This window comes from Oryx dammah, unplaced genomic scaffold, assembly GCF_014754425.2.
Source record: "Oryx dammah isolate SB20612 unplaced genomic scaffold, SCBI_Odam_1.1 HiC_scaffold_23, whole genome shotgun sequence".
In the NCBI taxonomy this organism is placed as follows: domain Eukaryota; kingdom Metazoa; phylum Chordata; class Mammalia; order Artiodactyla; family Bovidae; genus Oryx; species Oryx dammah.
In genome coordinates this window covers 79,029,315-79,049,824 of record NW_024070207.1, presented here as the reverse complement: position 1 = coordinate 79,049,824, position 20,510 = coordinate 79,029,315, and the positions used below count along the sequence as shown (strand labels likewise).

General features: G+C 45.7%; 1 protein-coding gene across 1 annotated transcript; it reads right to left on the bottom strand.

Annotated features, from left to right (window-relative positions):
* Nucleotides 1-6,252: 6,252 nt before the first annotated feature.
* TBC1D25 (TBC1 domain family member 25) lies at nucleotides 6,253-19,926 on the bottom strand. The gene is made up of 6 exons (XM_040265878.1): nucleotides 19,680-19,926; nucleotides 17,808-17,917; nucleotides 16,651-16,805; nucleotides 9,087-9,214; nucleotides 8,754-8,942; nucleotides 6,253-8,511 (listed from the first exon to the last, which is right to left on the bottom strand). The coding sequence occupies exons 1-6, from the start codon at nucleotides 19,797-19,799 to the stop codon at nucleotides 7,150-7,152; spliced, it is 2,064 nt and encodes a 687-aa protein (XP_040121812.1). The 5' UTR covers nucleotides 19,800-19,926; the 3' UTR covers nucleotides 6,253-7,149.
* Between the last annotated feature and the right edge of the window lie 584 nt (nucleotides 19,927-20,510).

Here is a 20,510-nt window from a genome sequence, read left to right as displayed (position 1 = left end):
CTTAAGCCTTATCTAGGTTTTATATACCATACTTAGCCTTTTTGCATCTAGTTTCCCTTGTTTGTTCTGTATTTTGCATTCTTTTAAAGCAGTCTTGGCAGAAGCCTATCAATATTTTCAAAGAACCAGTTTTTCATTTTGCTGTTCTTTATCATTACTTTCGGAGAAGGCAATGGCACCCCACTCCAATACTCTTGCCTGGAAAATCCCATGGACGGAGGAGCCTGGAAGGCTGCAGTCCATGGGATCACTGATTTCACTTTCACTTTTCACTTTTATGCATTGGAGAAGGAAATGGCAACCCACTCCCGTGTTCTTGCCTGGAGAATCCCAGGGACGGGGATGCCTGGTGGGCTGCCATCTGTGGGGTCACATAGAGCCGGACATGACTGAAGTGACTTAGCAGCAGCAGCAGCATCATTACTTTAAAAACTATCTTTGGCATTTATTTCCTTCCTTACAATATTTCCTTCATGAGTCATGGAGTCATGGGTTTGTTCCTCTGCTCTTTCTCCATCTTTTTTATTTGAATGCTTAGATGATTTAGTTTTCAACCTTTCTTCTCTTCTGATGAATGTACTTAAAGCTGTATATTTTCTTTTAATAACTGATTTTGCTGTGTCCCAGAGATTTTACATGTAGTGTTTTTATTATTAAGTTCTAAATATTTCTAAAGTTCCCTTATGATTTCTTTTTTCACCCAGAGGTTATTTATTAGTTTCCAAAAATGGGAGTCTTTTTTTTTTTGGCCAGGCCATGTGGGATCTCAGTTCCCCTACCAGGGTCTGAACCTGGTCCATGGTAGTGAAAGCCCAGAATCTTAACCACTAGGTTACCAGAGAACTCCTAGAGCCTTTTTTTGTGTGTGTGCAAGAAATAGCTTTTCATCATTGCTAATTTTAGGGCTTCCTAGATAGCACTAGTGGTAAAGAAGCCGCTTGCCAATGCAAGGGACACAGGAGACTGAGGTTAGATTCCCTGAGTCGGGAGGATCTTCTGGAGGAGGGCATGGCAACCCATTCCAGTATTCTTGCTGGAAGAATCCTATGGAAAGAGGAGCCTGGCAGGCTATGGTCCATAGGGTTGCACAGAGTCAGACATGACTAAAGCACCTTAGTACACTGCTAATTTTATTGCATTGTGTTCAGAGAACATGGTTAATATTGATACTTTTGAATTCTTTGAGGATTTCATTGTGCCCTCACAGAGTCCATTTTTTGTAATTAATTGTAAGCATAAAAGGAGTCTTCTCCATTTGTTACGTGAAGGATTATATAGGAATTTGTGTCATATACTTGAAATTATATGCCAAGCTTAAAAATGTATTGTTCAAGGAGAAGGCAATGGCAACTGACTCCAGTACTCTTGCCTGGAAAATCCCATGGATGGAGGAGCCTGGTGGGCTGCTGTCTGTGTGGTCACACAGAGTTGGACACGACTGAAGCGACTTAGCAGCAGCAGCAGCAGCAACATAAAATGAGTATTTCAGAAGATAGAACTTCTGTCATAGAGACGGTCAAAAGACCATAACTATATTTATTCTTTCAGGTTCTAGGAGGTATGGGGGTCTTCAGGGAGTGCAGGCTGTCACATTGTTGGCGAGGCCCAGGGCAGCCAGCACAGGGAGAGGCAGGAGGCCTGGCCCCTGGTCCTGGGGGCCTACGTGCTTCAGGTTTGGAGTCTGGGCTCCACCCAGTGGCAGCCTGGAAACAGTAGCTTGCTCCAGTCACTGGCTCTGTGAGCCATAGCAGCCAGCACAGATGTGGCCGTCTGTGGACATCTCACTGGTAAAGATGTGTGCTTTGCTTGGCCACACAGTGCTTTCATCTGAGAACTGAGTGTGTTTGAATAGGCCTGAGGGAGCTAGGGTCAGCCAGGCTTTTTCAGAGTGAGCCAGGCTTTTTCAGAGTGCGCCAGGCACACAGACTGCATCCACAGCTTGGTGGACACTTCTCTGCTGTCCAGGCGACTTAAAGATAGTGTTTGGAAAAAGTCCTTGGCTGGCTTTAATTCCTACTAGGCACTGTAATGACAATGACATAGGGAAAGAGGGCTAAAGCTGGCCCAAGTGTCCCAGGCTAATGACTAGGAGAAGTTGCCTGTCGAACTGTGGCTTGTGGTTATTTTGCATTTGCATTGGCTCTTGTAACCAGGATGAATAGTCTATCCCCAAATCCGTTAGTGATTTGCCAGCCCTCCAACCCTAAAACAATTCTCTTCCACTTTTGGCACTAAAAAACACAGCAGTAATATCCTTGGGCAGCAGACCAGAGCATATAACCTGATCTCCTCAACCTTATCTTGCTTTCTGAGTCCTATATTAAGCATTGATTTTTTTAAAAGGATAATTTACTTAGAAAGCCAAGGAGGAAACAAACTTTGAAGGGAGAGATGAGACATTTGTTGTTGCAAAGCTGAGAGACAGGTTCTTAAAGTCTGCATGAAAGTATTTTGGGAGAGTATTTAATATGCTAAAGGATATGAGTTCTTTAATGAAGAAGTTTGATTTTTCATCTGCTAGTTACAAGCTGTGAAATGAAGCTTTGTCTCCCTGGCAGGCAAATTTTGGTTTGGTTTTGTGGAAGTTCAAGCCAGTGGTCATTTTCCCTAAGCCGTGGTGATGAGTTTAGGAACACCCAGCTCTGGGAGGGGCCAGTGGACTAATCCTGAACCCTTGAACTATTATCTGCTTCAGCAGTTTTGGAAAGTAGCCTGTTAGGATGGTAGCCGATGAATGTGGCCTGTTATTCTATTGGGGAGTTGGTTGGGACTCGAGATGGTATTGACACTGGCGTGCTCTGACTGTGTGGCCAGAGATGGCACAGTATTCAGTCTGTCCACCCAGTTCTGTGGTATCCTCTAAATAAGATGGAGGATGCAGCCCTGGTTTCTAGAAGAAGATTGTCATTCCACGTAGAGCAATGTGTCACTAGGAGTTTTTTCATTCCATAAATATTTGTCAAGGACAAAGAAAAGGAATGTGTTTCTTTATTCTTCTCACGTAAATAACTTTGTACACATGACTTCCTGCTTTCATATGAAGGAGAAGAAACTAGCTCCCTTGACAGCTCCAAAATTAAAAGATTGTTGCATGTATAAGGGGTTGAATATATGTTATAAAACTAATGAATTTGTATTTCTGTGCTGTTCTAAAGATTACCTTTTTACTTATATTAGTTAAATATATAGAAAGTATATATTTAAATCATGTAAATGTGACTCATTAGGGAGTTTCCTCAATCTTAATATTCATCAGCTTCTCACACTCACATAGTATGCTGCTCAAATTTTTTTGAGTGCAATATGAACATTTGAACATTTCAGTTAGGTACTGAGCCAGAAAAGGTAATTGAAGTTTTTAGAAAACTTAACGTTGCTTAGAAAATATTTTGTTTTCTTGAAATAGTAATAATTTATAGCTGGAAAGATAAGATCTAGATTTATTTCAGGCCACTTGGTCACTGGTTCCTAAATTTAGGAAGCACTTGATTAACAAGTTGGTGAAAGCATTTAGTGGATACAGGAATAGTTTAAATACTTGAGATTAAAGGCTTTCCTCCAATCCCTAAGTTTAGCTGTGGTACATGTTCCGATCAGAAAGGTAGTTTCTCTTTGGTCTATTAGTTTTATAATTTGCACTAGTTATTTGTTTCTGTTGTCATTTTTTAAATGTTAAAATTATAAATCACGTCTAATCATACTGAATTATAAAACTTATACTGTATCTTTCTTTTAAGGAAAAATGAGAATTATCCTGTTTGTCCTGAAAAAAAAAATGTATTGGTCAGGTCTCCTTACAAGAATATGTGCTTATGGTAGATATATATTCTTTGCCAACAAGTATATATCCTTCGTCTTTCATGATCTGAAATTTTGTTAGCTTTAGGATGTCTACCCCAGCTTTCTTTGAGCTTTTATTATTCTACTTTTTCTTCATACTTTCATTCTCATCAACATCCCTAAACTTTGTGTGTGTATACTGTTGAACCTTTTAAAAAATCCATTGAGGGTCCCTGTGTTCTAAATATTTTTTGTACTGTTAAAAAATAGCTCATCTTCTCCATTTATAGTTATTTTTCTATTTCTTTTTTTCTATCATACTCATACCTAATATCGAGTCCTTTTTATATTTCTTGTTCCTGTTTTCTATTTTTTATTTTAGTTATTTAAAATAGCCTTCATCCGTATGTCCCAGTACATCTGCTTCAGATACTGTGTATCACCCCATGTGGTACCCAGTCTTCTGACATAGCCCCCAATGATCTCTGCCTCCTGGTACTCACATCCTGTGTGGCTCTCCTCCATGTTGTACTAATGTTGGCCTATGTGACTGAAAATACAACACGAGTTGTATGCCATTTCAGAGCTTAAGTTATAATAGACATTGCAGCTCTGTCATGGTCACAATCTCTTGCCTGTCTGCTGGGACCACATGTCCTGAGAAGCCTGACTGGAGAGGCTCATGTGGGGAAGCCTCCCACTAACAGCTCTGTGTGGGCCATATTAGAAGTGGGTCCTTCAGCCAAGTCATCCCTTCAGCTAACTGCAATCCTGGCTGAACATGACCGAAACCTCAGAAGAGACCCTGAGCCAAAACTACATGGCTAAGCTGTTCCCAGATTCCTGACCCTCAGAAACTGAGAAAATAAATATTTGTTGTTTTAAGCTAAGTTTGGCAGTGATTTGTTACACAGCAATAGGTAACTAATGTGCGTGTATGCTCAGTCACATTCGACTCTTTGTGACCCTATGGACTGTAGTCTACTAGGCTCTCCTGCCCATAGAATTTTCCAGACAAGAATACTGGACTGGGTTGCCATTTCCTTCTCCAGGGGATCTTCCTGACCCAGGAATCAAACCCTCGTCTCCTGCATTGGCAGGCAGATTCTTTACCACTGCGCCACCTGGGAAGCCCATAGATAACTAGTATGTCCAGTTTATTTTTCACTGGAGGTAGTTATACTGCTCTGGTGTATACATTACCCTGATGTGGCAGCTGTTCTGGCTGCTAACTGTATTGAAGGAATGCTGAAAGCCAGACTTGACTCTGGTTAATCACCTGGAGCCCAAGGGATAAAAGGATGTGCAGGGAGATGGGCCAGATGGTGGACAGTCCCAGCACCATGCAAGCAGAGCTCTCACTTGCATCTATGATCACATTACCGGACAATTCTGCTGGTAGAGTTTCATCTTTAAACCCTAAGAGGGGGGGTCATTTCCCAAGTGGTACCACCAGCCTTTGTGTCTGGAGGGGCACAGTGGAGGAGTAATCACTCCTTTGGCTGCTCATTTCCTCTTCTCAGCAGGGTTCTTGACACCCTGATACTAGCCCTCCCCGCCCCCGACACCTGGACAAGGCAACGTAGGGGAGAGGTAACAGCCAGAACTTAAATCTCCAACCTTTCCTGTGTTTGCTGCCTTCAGCCATCCATCACTCAAAACTCAGGCCAGTTAACAACCACCTTCCAACTCCCCATGGGTCATCACTGTGATGCAGTTTCTAGAACTCCTATTCCCTCTGTAGTTTCTCCAGAGTGTTTCTGGGCAAGGGGATCAGTGGCTTGTGCTGTCTGCCACCTTGGCAGGAATCAGGAGTCCCAAGTAACTTTGGAAACTAATAGAGATTTCTGTCCTTTAGGGTATCTGAGCCTCATGTTCACAAAAAGGACTTCTCTGGTCTTCAGAGGTCCCAAGCTGCCATATACAGAATTGACTTGGTTGACCTTTCAAATAGCTAAGCTCATTGATCATGGAATATTCCCAGAGGGTGTCAGCCAGTTACTGACAAAGAAGGCCAGATTCCCCCATATCTTGGATGGCCCCTGGGGCCAGGGTGCCTGAGCCCCTTATTTTCACTTGTTAGACCTAGTCTTGGAGATCTTAGGCACAGAATGGTCTTGACCCTGCACCTCCAGTGACTGAGCTCTCATCTGAGAAGGGTGGTTAGCTTACTCTCCAATACTGGAGGGGGGGGCGGTGGTGGTGGTGGTGATAGGAGCCTTTTAAGTTATCCCTAGCTTTATATGTCATTGTTGGGAGAGACAGATGAGAGGATGGCTGCCCTGATGCCCACCTGCCTGCATTGCCTAGCACAGCAACTTCTGGCCAGAATCCGGCACAGAGGCTACAACTTGAAGGACCTGTTCTTTCACTCACCACTTGCCATGTCCTCTGTGCAGGGACAGCACTCAGCCTTCTGAGAAGGTAAGTGGAAAAAAAGGCCCTTTTTTGGATCATTATCCTCCACATATGTAGGTGACTTCTTTTAGGGCCTCAGCTTTATTAGAGCTTGATATTTTTGTCCACAGTAATGGGATAAAGACAAATATATGGTTTCCATTGATGAAATGGTTAAGGTATCCATGAGCTGGAAACCCAGTTTAGTGCTGAGAGCCCTAGGCATGGCAACGCTGTCCGCAGAGCATGTGACAAGAATAGGAACCTTAGACCCCTGCCCAGGATCACTAGCATTCATGCATAAGACTTACAGGGAAGGGTCTGGATCTTAGAAATGGTGACATGTGCAATGCTAGAGGTAGCTCATCCAATGATTCTAAGTAGCCCATACTTCCCAGTCTCTGTAACGAATCTTGCCCTTTCTGAGTCAGGAACTCTCTCTCCCATCCCTCACTCAGGGGACTGTCCTAAAAACATATATTTACAGACATCATCCAGACCCTTACAGGCAGACAGATGTACCACAAAATAGCTTCGGGCCTCCTCAAGAGGTGTTTGACCTGGGCTCACCTTCTAGATTGATTTATCAGTATCCATTCTCCTGACACCAGGGAAGTGGGAGCCACCCTTCACTTGAAATGGGCAGTGTTTCAGCTCCAGCAGGTAAAGAGGCCCTGGGGATTCCATTCACAACACAAACCAGGGAGATGGCAGAGAAATACACAGACCACAGTGACTTTCATGTGTGCAAAGTACAGTTGTTAAAAACAAAACAAGAAAACAGAAAAGGAGGCCACAGCCTCCATGGGGCACTGTCAAAGCAAAGCCCCATACTCTTGGACCTGGGGAGAGAGGGCACTATGCTCCCACAGGTCTAGGGCTGGCAGGCAGGGATGTGGGGTCTCACGTGTAGGCCCTCTTGGCAAAGAATGAAGATCTGATGGGGCAGATGGAGGGCTGAAGGGAGTCTGATCAAGATGGGGCTGTGGCCTCGGCTCCCTCCTCTGAGTCCCACATCTCTGACTGCAGGTAATCAGCGAAGAGAGCCTTGGCCCGGCGTAGGACACGCCCCAGGTGGTGTTTTCGCACGAGGCGGTCAAAGTGCATGGCCAGCTCGTTGTAATCCAGCCCATTGCGCATGATGTGGTCACGGTGCTCCAGCAGGATGGCGAGGCACAGGAAGAGCATGAATGGGTTCCCTCGGCCAAACTCCTGGGGTGGGGGCAGGCCCAGTGGGGGTGAGGGTGGCAAGGACTTCCCAGGGTCTTGTGGGGAGCCCACCTCTGGCATCAAGGGGGATCCAGCAGCCACGTCACCAGCAGGAGAGGCATCCTGGGTGGATGGTGGAGATGACGAGGATGGGGAATCAGGGTGGGAAGAGGGGGAAAGCAGTGGGTCTGAGGAGTTCAGCAAGGGCTCAGAGAGAGACTTGGAACCGATGAGGGCAGCTGGGTAGGGCAGCTGGATCAGGGGGTCCCTCCTGGGGCCCGTTCTATCCCTGAGTTGCTGGAGGTCATCCAGACTGGCTTGCCTCAGAAGACGCCCCCCGCCACCAGGCCCCTGGCTGCTGGTGGTCAAGCGGTCAACAGCATCTTCAAAGGCACCACCTCCTCCACCGGCAGGCCTAAGCATGTGTCTCTGCCGCATGGGCCGTCCCCGGTGGCCCCCGAAGCCCATGTCCACCACTAGGCTGGGGGGGCCCACGAGCTCTACCTCGTGCTCAGGAGGGTCGGGGGGTAGTGAGCTCCAGGTGACTTCCAGCATGCGCAGAGCGTCATCAAAGGCAAACTCGCGCTTGAGCTCAAGCAGCAGCCAGCGGTAACAGAAAAAGAGGTCGTCAGCACCGGCTTCCTGCAGGTACTGGTAGAAGTCAGGGTCCGCGTGTCGCAGCAGCAGCTTGAGGTGAGCAAACTTGGTGGCCATGGCACGACCATCAGGGTGGAAGTTCGCAGCCAGGCGCTTCATGATGCCACAAAAGCAGACGAAGGCATGGCCCTCGTGGTCCATGACAGCAAGGATGGGCGAGGCCAGGTCACTCATGCCCTGGCAGTAGGACACCTGCGGGTGGGTAACGGCATAGGTGGTGAGCAGGTCGTGCAGAGCCCGCAAGTGTGGGCCGTCCTCAGGCCCTGCGTAGTAGGGGTGGGCCCGGTCGGTGCGCAGCACATCCTTGAGGACTGTGCTGCGGATGAACTCCAGGTCCTCGGGGCTTGCTCGTTGGGCCCACTCGCTCTTGAGCTGCTCATACTCCCGGCTCTTGCGTTTCATGTAGTCCATCCGCTCTCGGCCGGTCAGCCCGTCTGGGTATACATTCAGCAGGTACCGCCACACCACCTGGTCAGGGATGAAAGGGATGAGGCGGCGGGTCTACAGATGAGCTGCCATGCCCTTGTGTGTACCTATCACCACCCAGCCACCCTGGGCTCCTGCTCTCCTTTGGAAAAGCCTGCCTTCCTACCGCTGCATGCACGGGAGCACTTCCATACCATCCCGAGAGTCCGGCCCAGAGCATGCATCTCTCAAGCTATTCATGTGTGCCGGAGTGCTGGACCTAATGAATGACGGAGAAGGCTCACTTTTCGCAGGGAGGGCTCGACACCACCATGATAGATCCGCAGGCGCAATTCCTCGGGGCGGGAGAGCTGGCCCTCATGGTTCAGGTAGGTATGAAACTCTGCATCGCTCAGGGGAGGCTTGAAGGGCTTGACATCTTCCCCATATGACCAGCTCAGCACCTGCTGGACCTTAGACAAGGTGCGGCCCACCTGTGAAAGAAGGAGGGGTGGGGGGAGGCCACTGTTCAGCTGGGTAGGCCAGCGGCAGGTGCCAACTGGCAGGTCCAGAATTGGAGGTGCCAGGGAGGCACTGCCCTCCAATAACAGCTGGGCCCTGGGGCTCCCTGAAAGCACCTGAGAGATGATGGACTGTGTGAAGGGCAGGGCAGCTGTTGTCAGTGATGACCGCTTCTCAGCCAGTAGCACATCAGAGCCAATGACATCCTTGGGGCTGATTATGTCCCAGTCTTCCAGCAGCGGGCCTGGGCACACAGAATGACATGATATGAGAACCCCAGAGCTCAGGACTCGGTTCCTCTCCCTCTGAAGCCAGGCCACCCACAAGGCAATAAGCCACTCCACTCTCCCTTCCTCTGTCATTCTAATCACACAAAAAATAAAACCATGAATAATCTTCTGGTGGAAACAGTCTCACAGAATGGCTGGTAGACTCTAATAGTAATATTTTAACAATATAAAGCAATGTTTATTGAGAGCACTATGTGCCAGGGCTTTAACATCAATATAAACAATAAGAACGCTAGACACCACTTCCATAGGGCTGAGTGACAGGAAGTGTTGTGAGGTCTTTGCAAATGTCAACTCATTTACTATTCATACAGGTAAAAAATCTGCCTGCCAGTGCAAGAGATGCAAGAAAAGCAGGTTGGACCTCTGCGTGGGGAAGATTCCCTGGAGAAGGAAATGGCAACCCACTCCAGTATTCTTCCTGGAGAATTCCATGGACAGAGGAACCGGGTAGACTACAGTCCATGGGATTGCAGAGATGGACACATCTGAAGCAACTGTGTATGAAGTACATACACGCATGCACTCTCTAAATTGAGCACTATTATTATAACCAATCTTTCTAAGAGGAAACAGGCACAGCCAGGATTAGTATTAATAGTTGCCTAAGGTCCCATAGAGAGTGGGTGAAAGAACTGAAATTTGAAAGTCAGGCCCAAAGCTCAAGAACCCAAACCCTGAATCTTACCTTCCCACTAGTCCTCCTTCCACAACTGGTATAGACTACCATTATTTTCATCTTACATGACAAAAAGGTTGGAAAAATTAGTAAGTGGCCAAGGACATGGTAGGGCTGGGATCTTTATCTCATTCACCTTACTCCAGGGGCCAGGTAAATTTTAGCAAAAGTATCTGTATCTGGAGCAGGTACATCATGCACGTTACACAGAAGAGACAATGCTATGCTTAATTTTATCCAATTCTGGTCCTTGGTCTCTCCATTCTCTCTCTTCTTTACTCCCTCTTGCATCCTTTCTGCCAACCTCAAATGTCATGTGGCTTGAAGCAGCAATGGCCACTTGAGTAAGTTTGAGAGACTCAAGAGATGTCTATCCTGGCACCACAGAACTGCTAAGCTGACAACAGCAAAGACCAGTGGCTTTCCAACTCTATTATACGAAACAAATCAACTGGGATTTGTTCAAGCCACTGTCATTTGCAGGCAAATGCCATCCCTAAGCAACATTTCCATGAAGTCCACTATACTTTCTCCCACAGAGCTGAGGGGGAAGCAAACCCTGGGCCACAAGTCACTGCCTCTCCCTGGATGTCCCATTGGGCAGTGCAAACCTAATGGGTCCACAAGGGGAGCCCGAGATCCATTTGAGACATGACCTGCTCCTCAAGTCTGAACAGTGTCTCTATCTCTTCAATTGCTTAAGCCCCAAACCTGACAGACATCGCTCAACTCCCAGGGCCTAACTGTTGCCAAGACCCATGGCTTGTGCATGCAGAACATACTTCAGTTCCACTTCTTCTCTCAGCTCATACCATGCCTCTCATCTAACCAGTCCTTGCTTCCCCTTTGCCCCTCCTTCTCTACTCTCTCCCAACAGATGCCAGAATGGTCTTTCTAAAACATGAAAACACTTAAAATGAAGAAGATCACACTACTTACCAGGTAAAATGAAGAAGGTCACACCAATGGTCTGAAAGACCAAAGAGAAAAACCCTTTTCAAGGCACAGAGCTAAAGCTTAATGATGAGAGGAAAGCAGAGAGACCTGGAGGAAGAGTCCAGGAAACCTGAGAGGCAAAAAGTAGGAAATGCAGGAGGAGAAAAGAGGTCAGGCAGAGACAATTACCAAGATATGAAGGAAAGTGTCCCTGAGATGAAAAAGTGGATTGGCAAGTCTCAGATAGGATCAATCAATGAATAGCATAGACCATGGGCCTCTCCCAACTCTTATTAACCTGCTAGTGAAATGCCCACATTCTAAGAATGAAGACAAACTCTTGCCAGCTTCCAAAGGTAAAGAACAGACTGCTTACAACTGGAAGAAGGTCAGACTGCCAAAGGGCTTCTGTTCCACAACTCCTAAAGCAAGATAATGACTTTCAGTATCCACGGAGCACTGACATGACAGGCCTGAGATCCAAGGGCCCCCATCCAGCCACATCAGTACACATCCACCACAACCAAAGAAAGAAGTTTCTGATTATTAGCATATATGTAACCCATGCACTAAAGAGGAATTAAAGAGCCTCTGGATGAAGGTGAAAGAGGAGAGTGAAAAAGCTGGCTTAAAATTCAACATTCAAAAAACTAAGATCATGGCATCTGGTCCCATCAACTTCATGGGAAATAGATGGGGAAACAATGGAAACAGTGACAGACTTTTATTTTCTTGAGGTCCAAAATCACTACAGATGGAGACTGCAGCCACAAAATTAAAAGATGCTTGCTCCTTGGAAGAAAAGTTATGATAAACCTAGAATCACTTTGTTGACAAAGGACTGCTGTATAATCAAAGCTATGGTTTTCCCAGTAGTCATGTACAGATGTGAGAGTTGGACCATAAAGAAGGCTGAGTGCCAAAGAATTGCTGCTTTTGAACTCTGGTGCTGGAGAAGACTCGCGAGTCCCTCGGACAACAAGGAGATCAAACCAGTCAATCCTAAAGGAAATCAACCCTGAATATTCAGTGGAAGGACTGACGCTGAAGCTGAAGCTCTAATACTTTGGCTACCTGATGCAAAGAGCTGACTCACTTGAAAAGAGCCTGACTGAGGGCAGGAGGAGAAGGGGGTGACAGAGGATGAGATGGCTGGATGGCATCATTGACTCAAAGGACTGAATTTGAGCAAACTCTGGGAGATAGCGAAGGTCAGGGAAGCCTGGCATGCTGCAGTCCACGGGGTCACAAAGAGTCAGACACGACTGAGCAACTGAACAACAACAACCCATGCACCTTACTGGAGGGGAACGAAGAAGTTCTCTAAGAAATGACTACTGAATGACTATAAGAGCTCAAGGTGGGTGGAGGAAGGCAAAAGGGAAGGTACATGGTGACAAGCCACAAGTTTTTAATATTAATATATAGTTAGACATAAAATGACAAAGAGATTGTCATTGGGAGTATAATATTGTTACATTAGAATTCCTGAAACGTAAGTGACTAACTCTAAATAAAAGATAATGACAGCCTGGAATTGAAAAAGAAAAAAAAAACAATACTGCCTAAACAAAGCCCAAAAGTTAAGGGTTAGGGACCAGAAGAATGAGGATGAAAAGTGTTCCAAAGCTTCCATTTCAAGGGCTAGGGTGGGTGGGGGTGGGGGAGACCGGAGGGGAAAAGTGGTCAAAAGATTTCACTGTCAGTTGTGTAAAAAAGCATAAATCCAGCTATGGAGTTTTTATGAGAGACACAATAAAACTAGGTGACAAAGAAAGGTTAAAAATTGAAGAAATCTGAAGGTATACCTGGCAAACACAGAGAGCAAGAGCAGCTATGTGAATGTCAGAAAAAGCACTGCTCAAGACCAAAACATGACAAGAAAGAGAGACATTCTATGTTGATTTTTTAAAAAGAAAGAACCCATTAATAAAATGGGCAAAGGATTTCTACAAGCACAAACTCATCTAGTGGCAACACTGGATCTGAACTGAATGAGACTATATCTAGTCTTTATGTAACCCACTAAATATGAATATACACACATTTCCCTGAAGAAACATTCAAGTTTCATTGTAGGGTGCTGTCTCAGGCCCTTACACAATACACAATATGTGCTATGCACTACACCTCCTTAGAAAGCCCAGAAATAAATCCAAGTACATATACTCTGTTCTGGGAAGATTTCACATGTCACAGGGCAACTAAGCCTGGGGGCCACAACTACTGAGTCTGGGCACTACAACGAAAGATCCTCTATGATGCAACCAAGACCTGATGCAGCCAAATAAATAAAAGTAAGTTTTAAAAAAACCTAGGTCCACTAATCACAATGTTGACTGAGTAGAGATTTATATGTAAAAGAGAAAATAATAAGTGTGTTAGAAGAAAATATAGGAGAATATTTGTATAAAATAGAAGAATATTTGTATAAGCATGTAGATGGGGAAGATGTTCTAAAGAGGAGAAATTCAGAAATCATACAGAAAAAGACAGATATATGTACAAGACTGCATACAAACATTAGTTTGTGATAGGACCCAAAGAGTACCACAAACAAGGCCACAAAACCAAAAGATAAGCTTGGAAAAAAGTATCTGCAATACATATGACAGAAAGGGAATTCATATCACGAATGCACAGATTGATTCCATCTAGGCTTGGCAATCTTCCAACTGAAGAGAAACTGAGTTCTTCCAAGAAAGAGGGACTGGGCCATCTAAGTGATCACAACATGCCTGTTGCTTTCACATTCATGAACACAATCCCAAGAATTCCATTAATAATATTTATAACAGTTCCATCAACTGGACACTTATCTATTAATGTATAGTATGATTTATGTTAAACACATACCATTTGTGTACATATACAAATACAAATATACTTGAAATGAAATGAAATGAAATCAAAGTCACTCAGTCGTGTCCGACTCTTTGCGACCCCATGGACTGTAGCCCCCCAGGCTCCTCTGTCCATGGAATTCTCCAGGCAAGAATACTAGAGTGGGTTGCCATTTCCTTCTCCAGGGGATCTTCCTGACCCAGGAAATGAACCCGAGTCTCCTGCATTGCAGGCAGATTCTTTACTGACTGAGCTATGAGGGAAGCCCAAAAAGTCATCTGCTGCTGCTGCTGCTGCTAAGTCGCTTCAGTGGTGTCCGGCTCTGTGCGACCCCATAGACGGCAGCCCACCAGGCTCCCCCGTCCCTGGGATTCTCCAGGCAAGAACACTGGAGTGGGCATCTACAGAACTCTTTCTCTATCTTGAGTAGCTTCTTTACAGCCACTTCCTTGTCCTGTGATATCCATTTGGCTTGAGAGACACTCCCAAAACTCCCTCCACCTTACATCTCTCTATATGTGGACTAATTTGTGTGTATATGCGTGTGTGAATAAAGGACCTGTAAGATTACACATCAAACTGATCAAAGTAATTCCTGCAGGGCAAAAAGATAGGTCTGTATTGCGTGCTAAGTTGCTTCAGTCATGTCTTTGTGACCCGATGGACCATAGCCCACCAGGCTCCTCTGTCCATGGGATTCTCTAGGCAAGAATACTGGACTGGGTTGCCATGCCCTCCTCCAGGGGATCTTCCCAATCCAGAGATCGAACTCATGCCTCTTATGTCTCCTGCACTGGCAGGGGTTCTTTACCACGAGTGCCACCTGTGAAGCCTAAGGTAGGGGATCAAGATTAGGCACAGTGACTCCAAGAGAGAGACCTCAACATTACTTCTAATACAGAGAATGTATTTACTGGATAATTAAAGATTCGTTTCATTAGGGAATTCCCTGGCAGTTCAGTGGTTAGGGCTCCGAGATTTCACTGCTGAGGCCTGGGTTCAATCCCTGGTCAGGGAACTAAGACCCAGCAAACTGTGTGATATGGAAAAAAAAAAAAAACAACTCCAATCAAATTCCCATCAGTAGCTTAATGAAATGATAAGCTAATTCTATTAAATGAAAAGAACAGTAAGTGCACAAGAATATTCAGGAATAATTTTAAAAAGGAAAACATATATCATAAAACTATGTGATTAAAACAACGTGGAACTGGCTTAGGATTTAACAAAAGAGATCAATGTAAGAGAATCAGAATTTGGAAACAAACTCGTGTATTTGCAGCAGTTTTGGAAATAAGACAATGGTAGAAATAGAATGGAAATAACTGGAAAGTTGATTCTCTTTATAAAGGTAACTTTAAATGTCCTTTTGCCTAACTACTGGGTGTCTGTCTGTGTAATTTGCATTCCTCTCAGTTTGTGTATAGTTGGGGTTTTCTTCACATGTTTATTAGCAGAGCAGATTTTATTTCTTTACTGAAATAGTGCTACTGTGTCTATTTTCTAGGTAAGGAAATGGAGGCTGGGGGAATTAGCTAAATGACTGACACAGAGTAGCACACAGGGCTGCTTGTGCAGAGGTTCCTGTGTCTCTGGCTACCAGCCTTCTTCCATTTGTCTCTCTGCCTGTCTCAGTCACTGTCTTTCCCTCTGACTCTTGTTTCTCTCTCTCTCTCTGATTCTTTTTCTCTAATGTCTTTTTTAAAATAAGCCCCACATTTTATAGTTGAATGTTTAAGAGCAAAGACTCTTGAAGCCAGTTCAGCCACCACCTGCGTTCAAATCACACTCCTCCACTGACTGTCTCTGTGACACGGACAGGTCCTGTCCCCTCTCTGAGCCTCAGTTTCCTCATCTGTAACATGGAGATAACGGTCATCCCTACTCTGTAGGATTGTTTTGACAATCCAGTGAATAAATATTGTGTGTGTAGAATGGCCTCAAGTGTTCAACACATGTTAGCTATTTATGTTATTATGACATCAATAAAATGCCTATTCAGGTATCTCAAATAGGTACTGTGAATTTCCTGAGACTGGAAACCATGTCTTCCACTCCACAACTTTTTACTTAAAAAATTTCAAATCTATGACAAAGTTAAAAAGATGAATACATTGACCATCCATACATCTTTCATCTGCTCCCCTGTTTTGCCACATTTGCTTCATCTCATTCTCTCCATATATATACTTACATTTATTATTTTGCCAAGTTATTTGCAGATATCATAACACCTTACCCCTTAATACTTGTGCTTTTCCTAAGAACAAGGATATTTTCCTTCAATAACCATGATACTGTAACCATTCTCTGGAAATTTAACACTGACACTATTATTATCTAATGTATGCTTCATAATCACATTTTCAGGACCATGTCTTAATTTATCTGTGGGCTCCCTGGGACCACTACAGGCAAAACTAGGGGAACAAATACGAGAAGACTAAAAGTGGCTGAGAGATCAAAGGAACAAATCAATGAAAGTGAGTACAGGATGAATGAATGAATAAATACAATTACATGACTATAATCAGCATTATTATATTTATAATATTATTATAACTGAAATATATAATACTATAGCTCTATTATTATACTGCATTCTGTAATTATCACTAGATTATATGCTATAATAAATATGATAATTATTGTCATTAGAGCTAATACTTTTTGAGCATTCACTATGCAGCCATGCACCTTTTCAGGCACTTTTACATGAATTTCCCTGTTTAATCCTCATGATGGCCCTAAGATACCATTATCTCTACTTTATAGATAAAGAAATTGAGGGCCAGTGGCCAAGCCAGGATTTGGACCTAGGATTCCTTGCTCCTTAGCCCACTGTGAAAGAGTGTGTTGTGAGGAGTAGAGTCATCCTATGGGGAAATGGGGGTATCACAGGGCAGTGCCCCCAAAGCACCGGGTACTCACTGTCCTCAGTGGGCCGGATATCTACACGCAGATGCAGGTAAGGTTTGGAGGCAGTGGCAAAGGCCGTGCTGAGGTCCCAGTCAGACAAGAGTGAGAGGTAAGCTTCCTGCCCCATCCGATCTCGGCCCAGGTAGCTGATACCAAAGTTCTTCTTCCTGGACAGAGGAAACACCGCAGCTTTCAGGGCCCCTGTGCCTGGGAAGCCTCAGGGACCATTTCCAAAAGAAGCCTGGGAAGTCTGTTTCACAAACACAGAAACAGATTCACATCTGCTTGTATCTGGAGAACACGATGAAAACTGGTACTGGGGTCTCCTCTAGGGAGGGTAACTGAGTAGTTGAGGGATGGAAATGAGAAGCAAGCAGCCTTGTGCATAAAAAATAAAGCAAGCTGTATGGTTGTTATTTTTCACAACAGAAAATGTTTATGTAAAAAAGTCAAATAACAACTAAGAACTTGTTCTTTAGATACACCAGTGCAACCCTATGTTGTGTGATAACTACTGTCACCATGAACATGTTTAGTCACTCAGTTGTGTTCAACTCTTTGTGACCCCATGGACTGCAGCCTGCCAGGCTCCTCTGTCCATAGAATTTTCCAGGCAAGAATACTGGAGTGGGTTGCCATTTCCTTCTCCAGGGGAATCTTTCCAACCCAGGAATCAAACCTTCATCTCCTGTGTCCCCTGCATTGCAGGTGGATTCTTTACCTGTTGAGCCATTGCCAGAACCGACTGTCACCATGGAAACCCCCTCAAATACCCATCATTTTTGTACCCTTTGAGTCTGTTACCATGTGCATATATTCCTCCAAAATAACCATGATACCAAAATAACCATCACATTTGCCCCCACGAGACACTATTTTTCATCTATCAGGTTGGCAAATTTTCTAATGTTTTTTAGTAACCAGTGTTTGTGAGGGTGTGAGGAAAACAGAAACTTTATGGGCTGCTGCTGAGATGGTAAATTGGTAACACCTACCTGGAGAACATTTTGGAAACATCTGTTGAAACTTAATTTGTTTATTATGGGACTATTTATATTAATAATGACAAAACAAACAACCTTCCCTACCAAACAACAGCAATAAAAATCCCAAACAACTGCTGTCAAGGTGGGTGGCCCACTGGTTTTGCCCCACATCCCATTACTCACCCATTCAAGTCAAAGGCTCGGATGAGGATGTGTTGTAACACATCGAGTGAAGTGATCTGGGGGTCCACAGCAAAAGAGCGAAACTCAAGTGGCAAGAAGCTCTCACATTTCTGTGGAGAGAAGACATGGGGTAGGCCATCAGGGGTCACATCACCACAATTACATGGATGATATGGCAGAAGGTGGGTAGAGATGTGCCAGGGGCCAGATCAAGGCAGGAGTTCTGGGCCATGGAGAGAACTGGGGTTTGTGCTCTGAGTGAGGGGGGAGGCTTGGGAGAGTTCTGAGTAGAGAAGGTATGTGGTCTGATTCAGGATTTAACAGGACCCTTCTGGCTGCTCTATGAACAGTCCATGGGGGACAAAGGAGAAAGCAGTGGTCCAGTGAGGAGGAGGCTACTGCAATAGTCCAGGCACCCAATCCTTCTACATCCCCTCAAGGATGGTTGCCAAGATCACCATGTTCAATCTTTTGTTGTTCAGTCGCTCAGTTGTGTCCGACTCTTTGTGACCCCATGGACTGCAGCACGCCAGGCTTTCCTGTCCTTCACTATCTCCTGGAGTTTGCTCAAACTCACGTCCATTGAGTTCGTGATGCCATCCAACCACCTCATCCTCAGACGCCCCTTTCTTCTCCTGCCCTCAATCTCCCTCAGCATCAGGGTCTTTTCCAATGAGCCTTGAGAACCCCATGAACAGTATGAAAAGGCAAAAAGACATGTCCAGCTTGGCCCTTATTAAACCAGTCCTCCACGCTGCAACCAATCTAGCATGTCTGTCTACAACACTCTTGCTTAAATCTCTTTGAAAGGAACCCCGGGATTCCCAACAGGAAATTTGGTACTACCAAACTCCCAGAAGTTACTCTGAACACATTTTGGCTCCAGGCCTGTGCTTGTGGAGATCCCCAGTATGGAAGGTCCTTCCCACTCTTTAACTGGCTCACTCACAGCTTAAGCATCTTCTCTTCTTTGAACACCCAAACCTCTACCTTTGAGCTTGCTCTATTACACTGAAGTGATGTTTACTTCTCTCAAGAATCTAACCTCTTCTCCTCACCACCAGTGCCACCACCCTAGTCTGAGCCACTATCACTGCTTGCTGGAACTACTGCAACAGCTTTCTTACTCAAGAATAGAATACATGCCAAAGGCCCTTCACAATCTGCCCCTCTCTCACCTCTCCTATCCACCCCCTACCACTCTTCCCCTCACTCTCTGGGCTCCAGCAATATGGAAACCTAAGGGAACATGTCAAACTCATCCCCACCTCCCAGCTTTTCTCTCGGTCTAAAACACTCTTCCTCCCTGATATGCACATTGGTGACTTCTTTTTATTTGGGTCTCTGTTCCTTCAATACCTTTCTGGGTATTTCCCTAGACGACCTTGGCTAAAGTAACTCCCTAGTTCGGAATCTTTTTTGTTATCTCCCCATGACATTCACCAGTGTCTGAGAGTGTGTCTGCTCATCCAGGGTGGGGATTTGCACAAAAGTGCACTCTCAACACAATGTTAAACTGATGTCAGCGCCTCCTTTTCAGACAGCAACAACCTCTCTCATTTCTCAGGGCTCCACTCCATTAAGGCCCCTCCTCCAACCCTATAGCCCCTCCTCTCTACCCACAATCTCCTCCTATCCATTCCAGAGGGCCCTACCCTTCTATTTGCAATCCCCACGCCCCACCCTCTGCCCCCGCATTCCCAGGTCCAGCCTTCCCCCAGCCCCCACCCAAGCCACCAATATTCTGCTCTCTAGCCTCTCCCCTCACGTAACACCCCAATTCTCAAGTCCCGCCCTCCATCCTAGGACAGCCACCACCTTCCCCTCTCCCGGGAGCTCTGGGCGGGCTGCACGACGGGCCACCAGCCTCACCTTGACTCGGACCCGCACCACCTCTCGCTCCTCCTCCTCAGCTGCCGCCGCCTGGGCTCCCCCACCAGGCGAGGGCGCTCCGGAGCCAGCCAAGTCCGAGGACCCAGAGGCCGTCGCCATCCTGCTGCCACCCACCTCAGGGTGACAGCTGACCGCTGCCCCCTACCCTTGTGCGCACGCCAGAATGCAGGCGCCCGTGGCCCCACCTTGTGCCCTGGCGCAGGCGCAGAGGGCGCCACGCGACCCTACCCACCCCGCGCTTGGCACAGGGAGGAGGTCACCTCTGCGCTTGCGCAGAGTGTGCTGTTTCCAAGAGCCCCGCCCCCTAAAGCCGGGCATTTTGCCTCACTTTAGCCAGTGTGCAGGCGCCTACTGAGGCCCCGCCTCCCTCGTCCTTGATTTGGCCACTTTGCTTCCGGATTCGCCTAGGTGGGTGTTAACACGGCGACCTATTGGAGCGAGAAAAGTGGGCGGGGAAAGGACGCTGCTGCGCGATAACGTCAAGGCCCCACGTCCTGCCTCGCGTCGCTTCGAGTCTCTGCTTAGAGATGACATCATTTATTTAAAATCATTTCAAATGAATCTGCTGAATGAAATAATCCTTTTCCCACAATCTTTTAAAAAATAGCTTACACGCTATGAAAATTCACGGACCTGTACATTTAGATTTTTTCAGTTTCTGCCTGCATGTTATACTTCAATAAATAATTTACCCATAAAATCCATTTGTATGCTCTGTGGACAAGTTTGTCTCTGTTTTTATTGAATCTTTACAACACGTTGAAGTCAGTCCTGTTATTAAACGGTGTGTGCCCACCAAATAGCTGAATA

Excerpts from the sequence above, each read along its gene's own strand:
- TBC1D25 (XM_040265878.1), bottom strand. The coding sequence starts at position 19,799 with ATGGCGACGGCCTCTGGGTCCTCGGACTTGGCTGGCTCCGGAGCGCCC. Across the intron at positions 16,806-17,807 it reads CGAGCCTTTGACTTGAATGG|GAAGAAGAACTTTGGTATCA; the intron begins GTGAGTAATGGG and ends TCCTCTGTCCAG. Across the intron at positions 8,943-9,086 it reads CACAGTCCATCATCTCTCAG|GTGGGCCGCACCTTGTCTAA; the intron begins GTGCTTTCAGGG and ends CTTCTTTCACAG.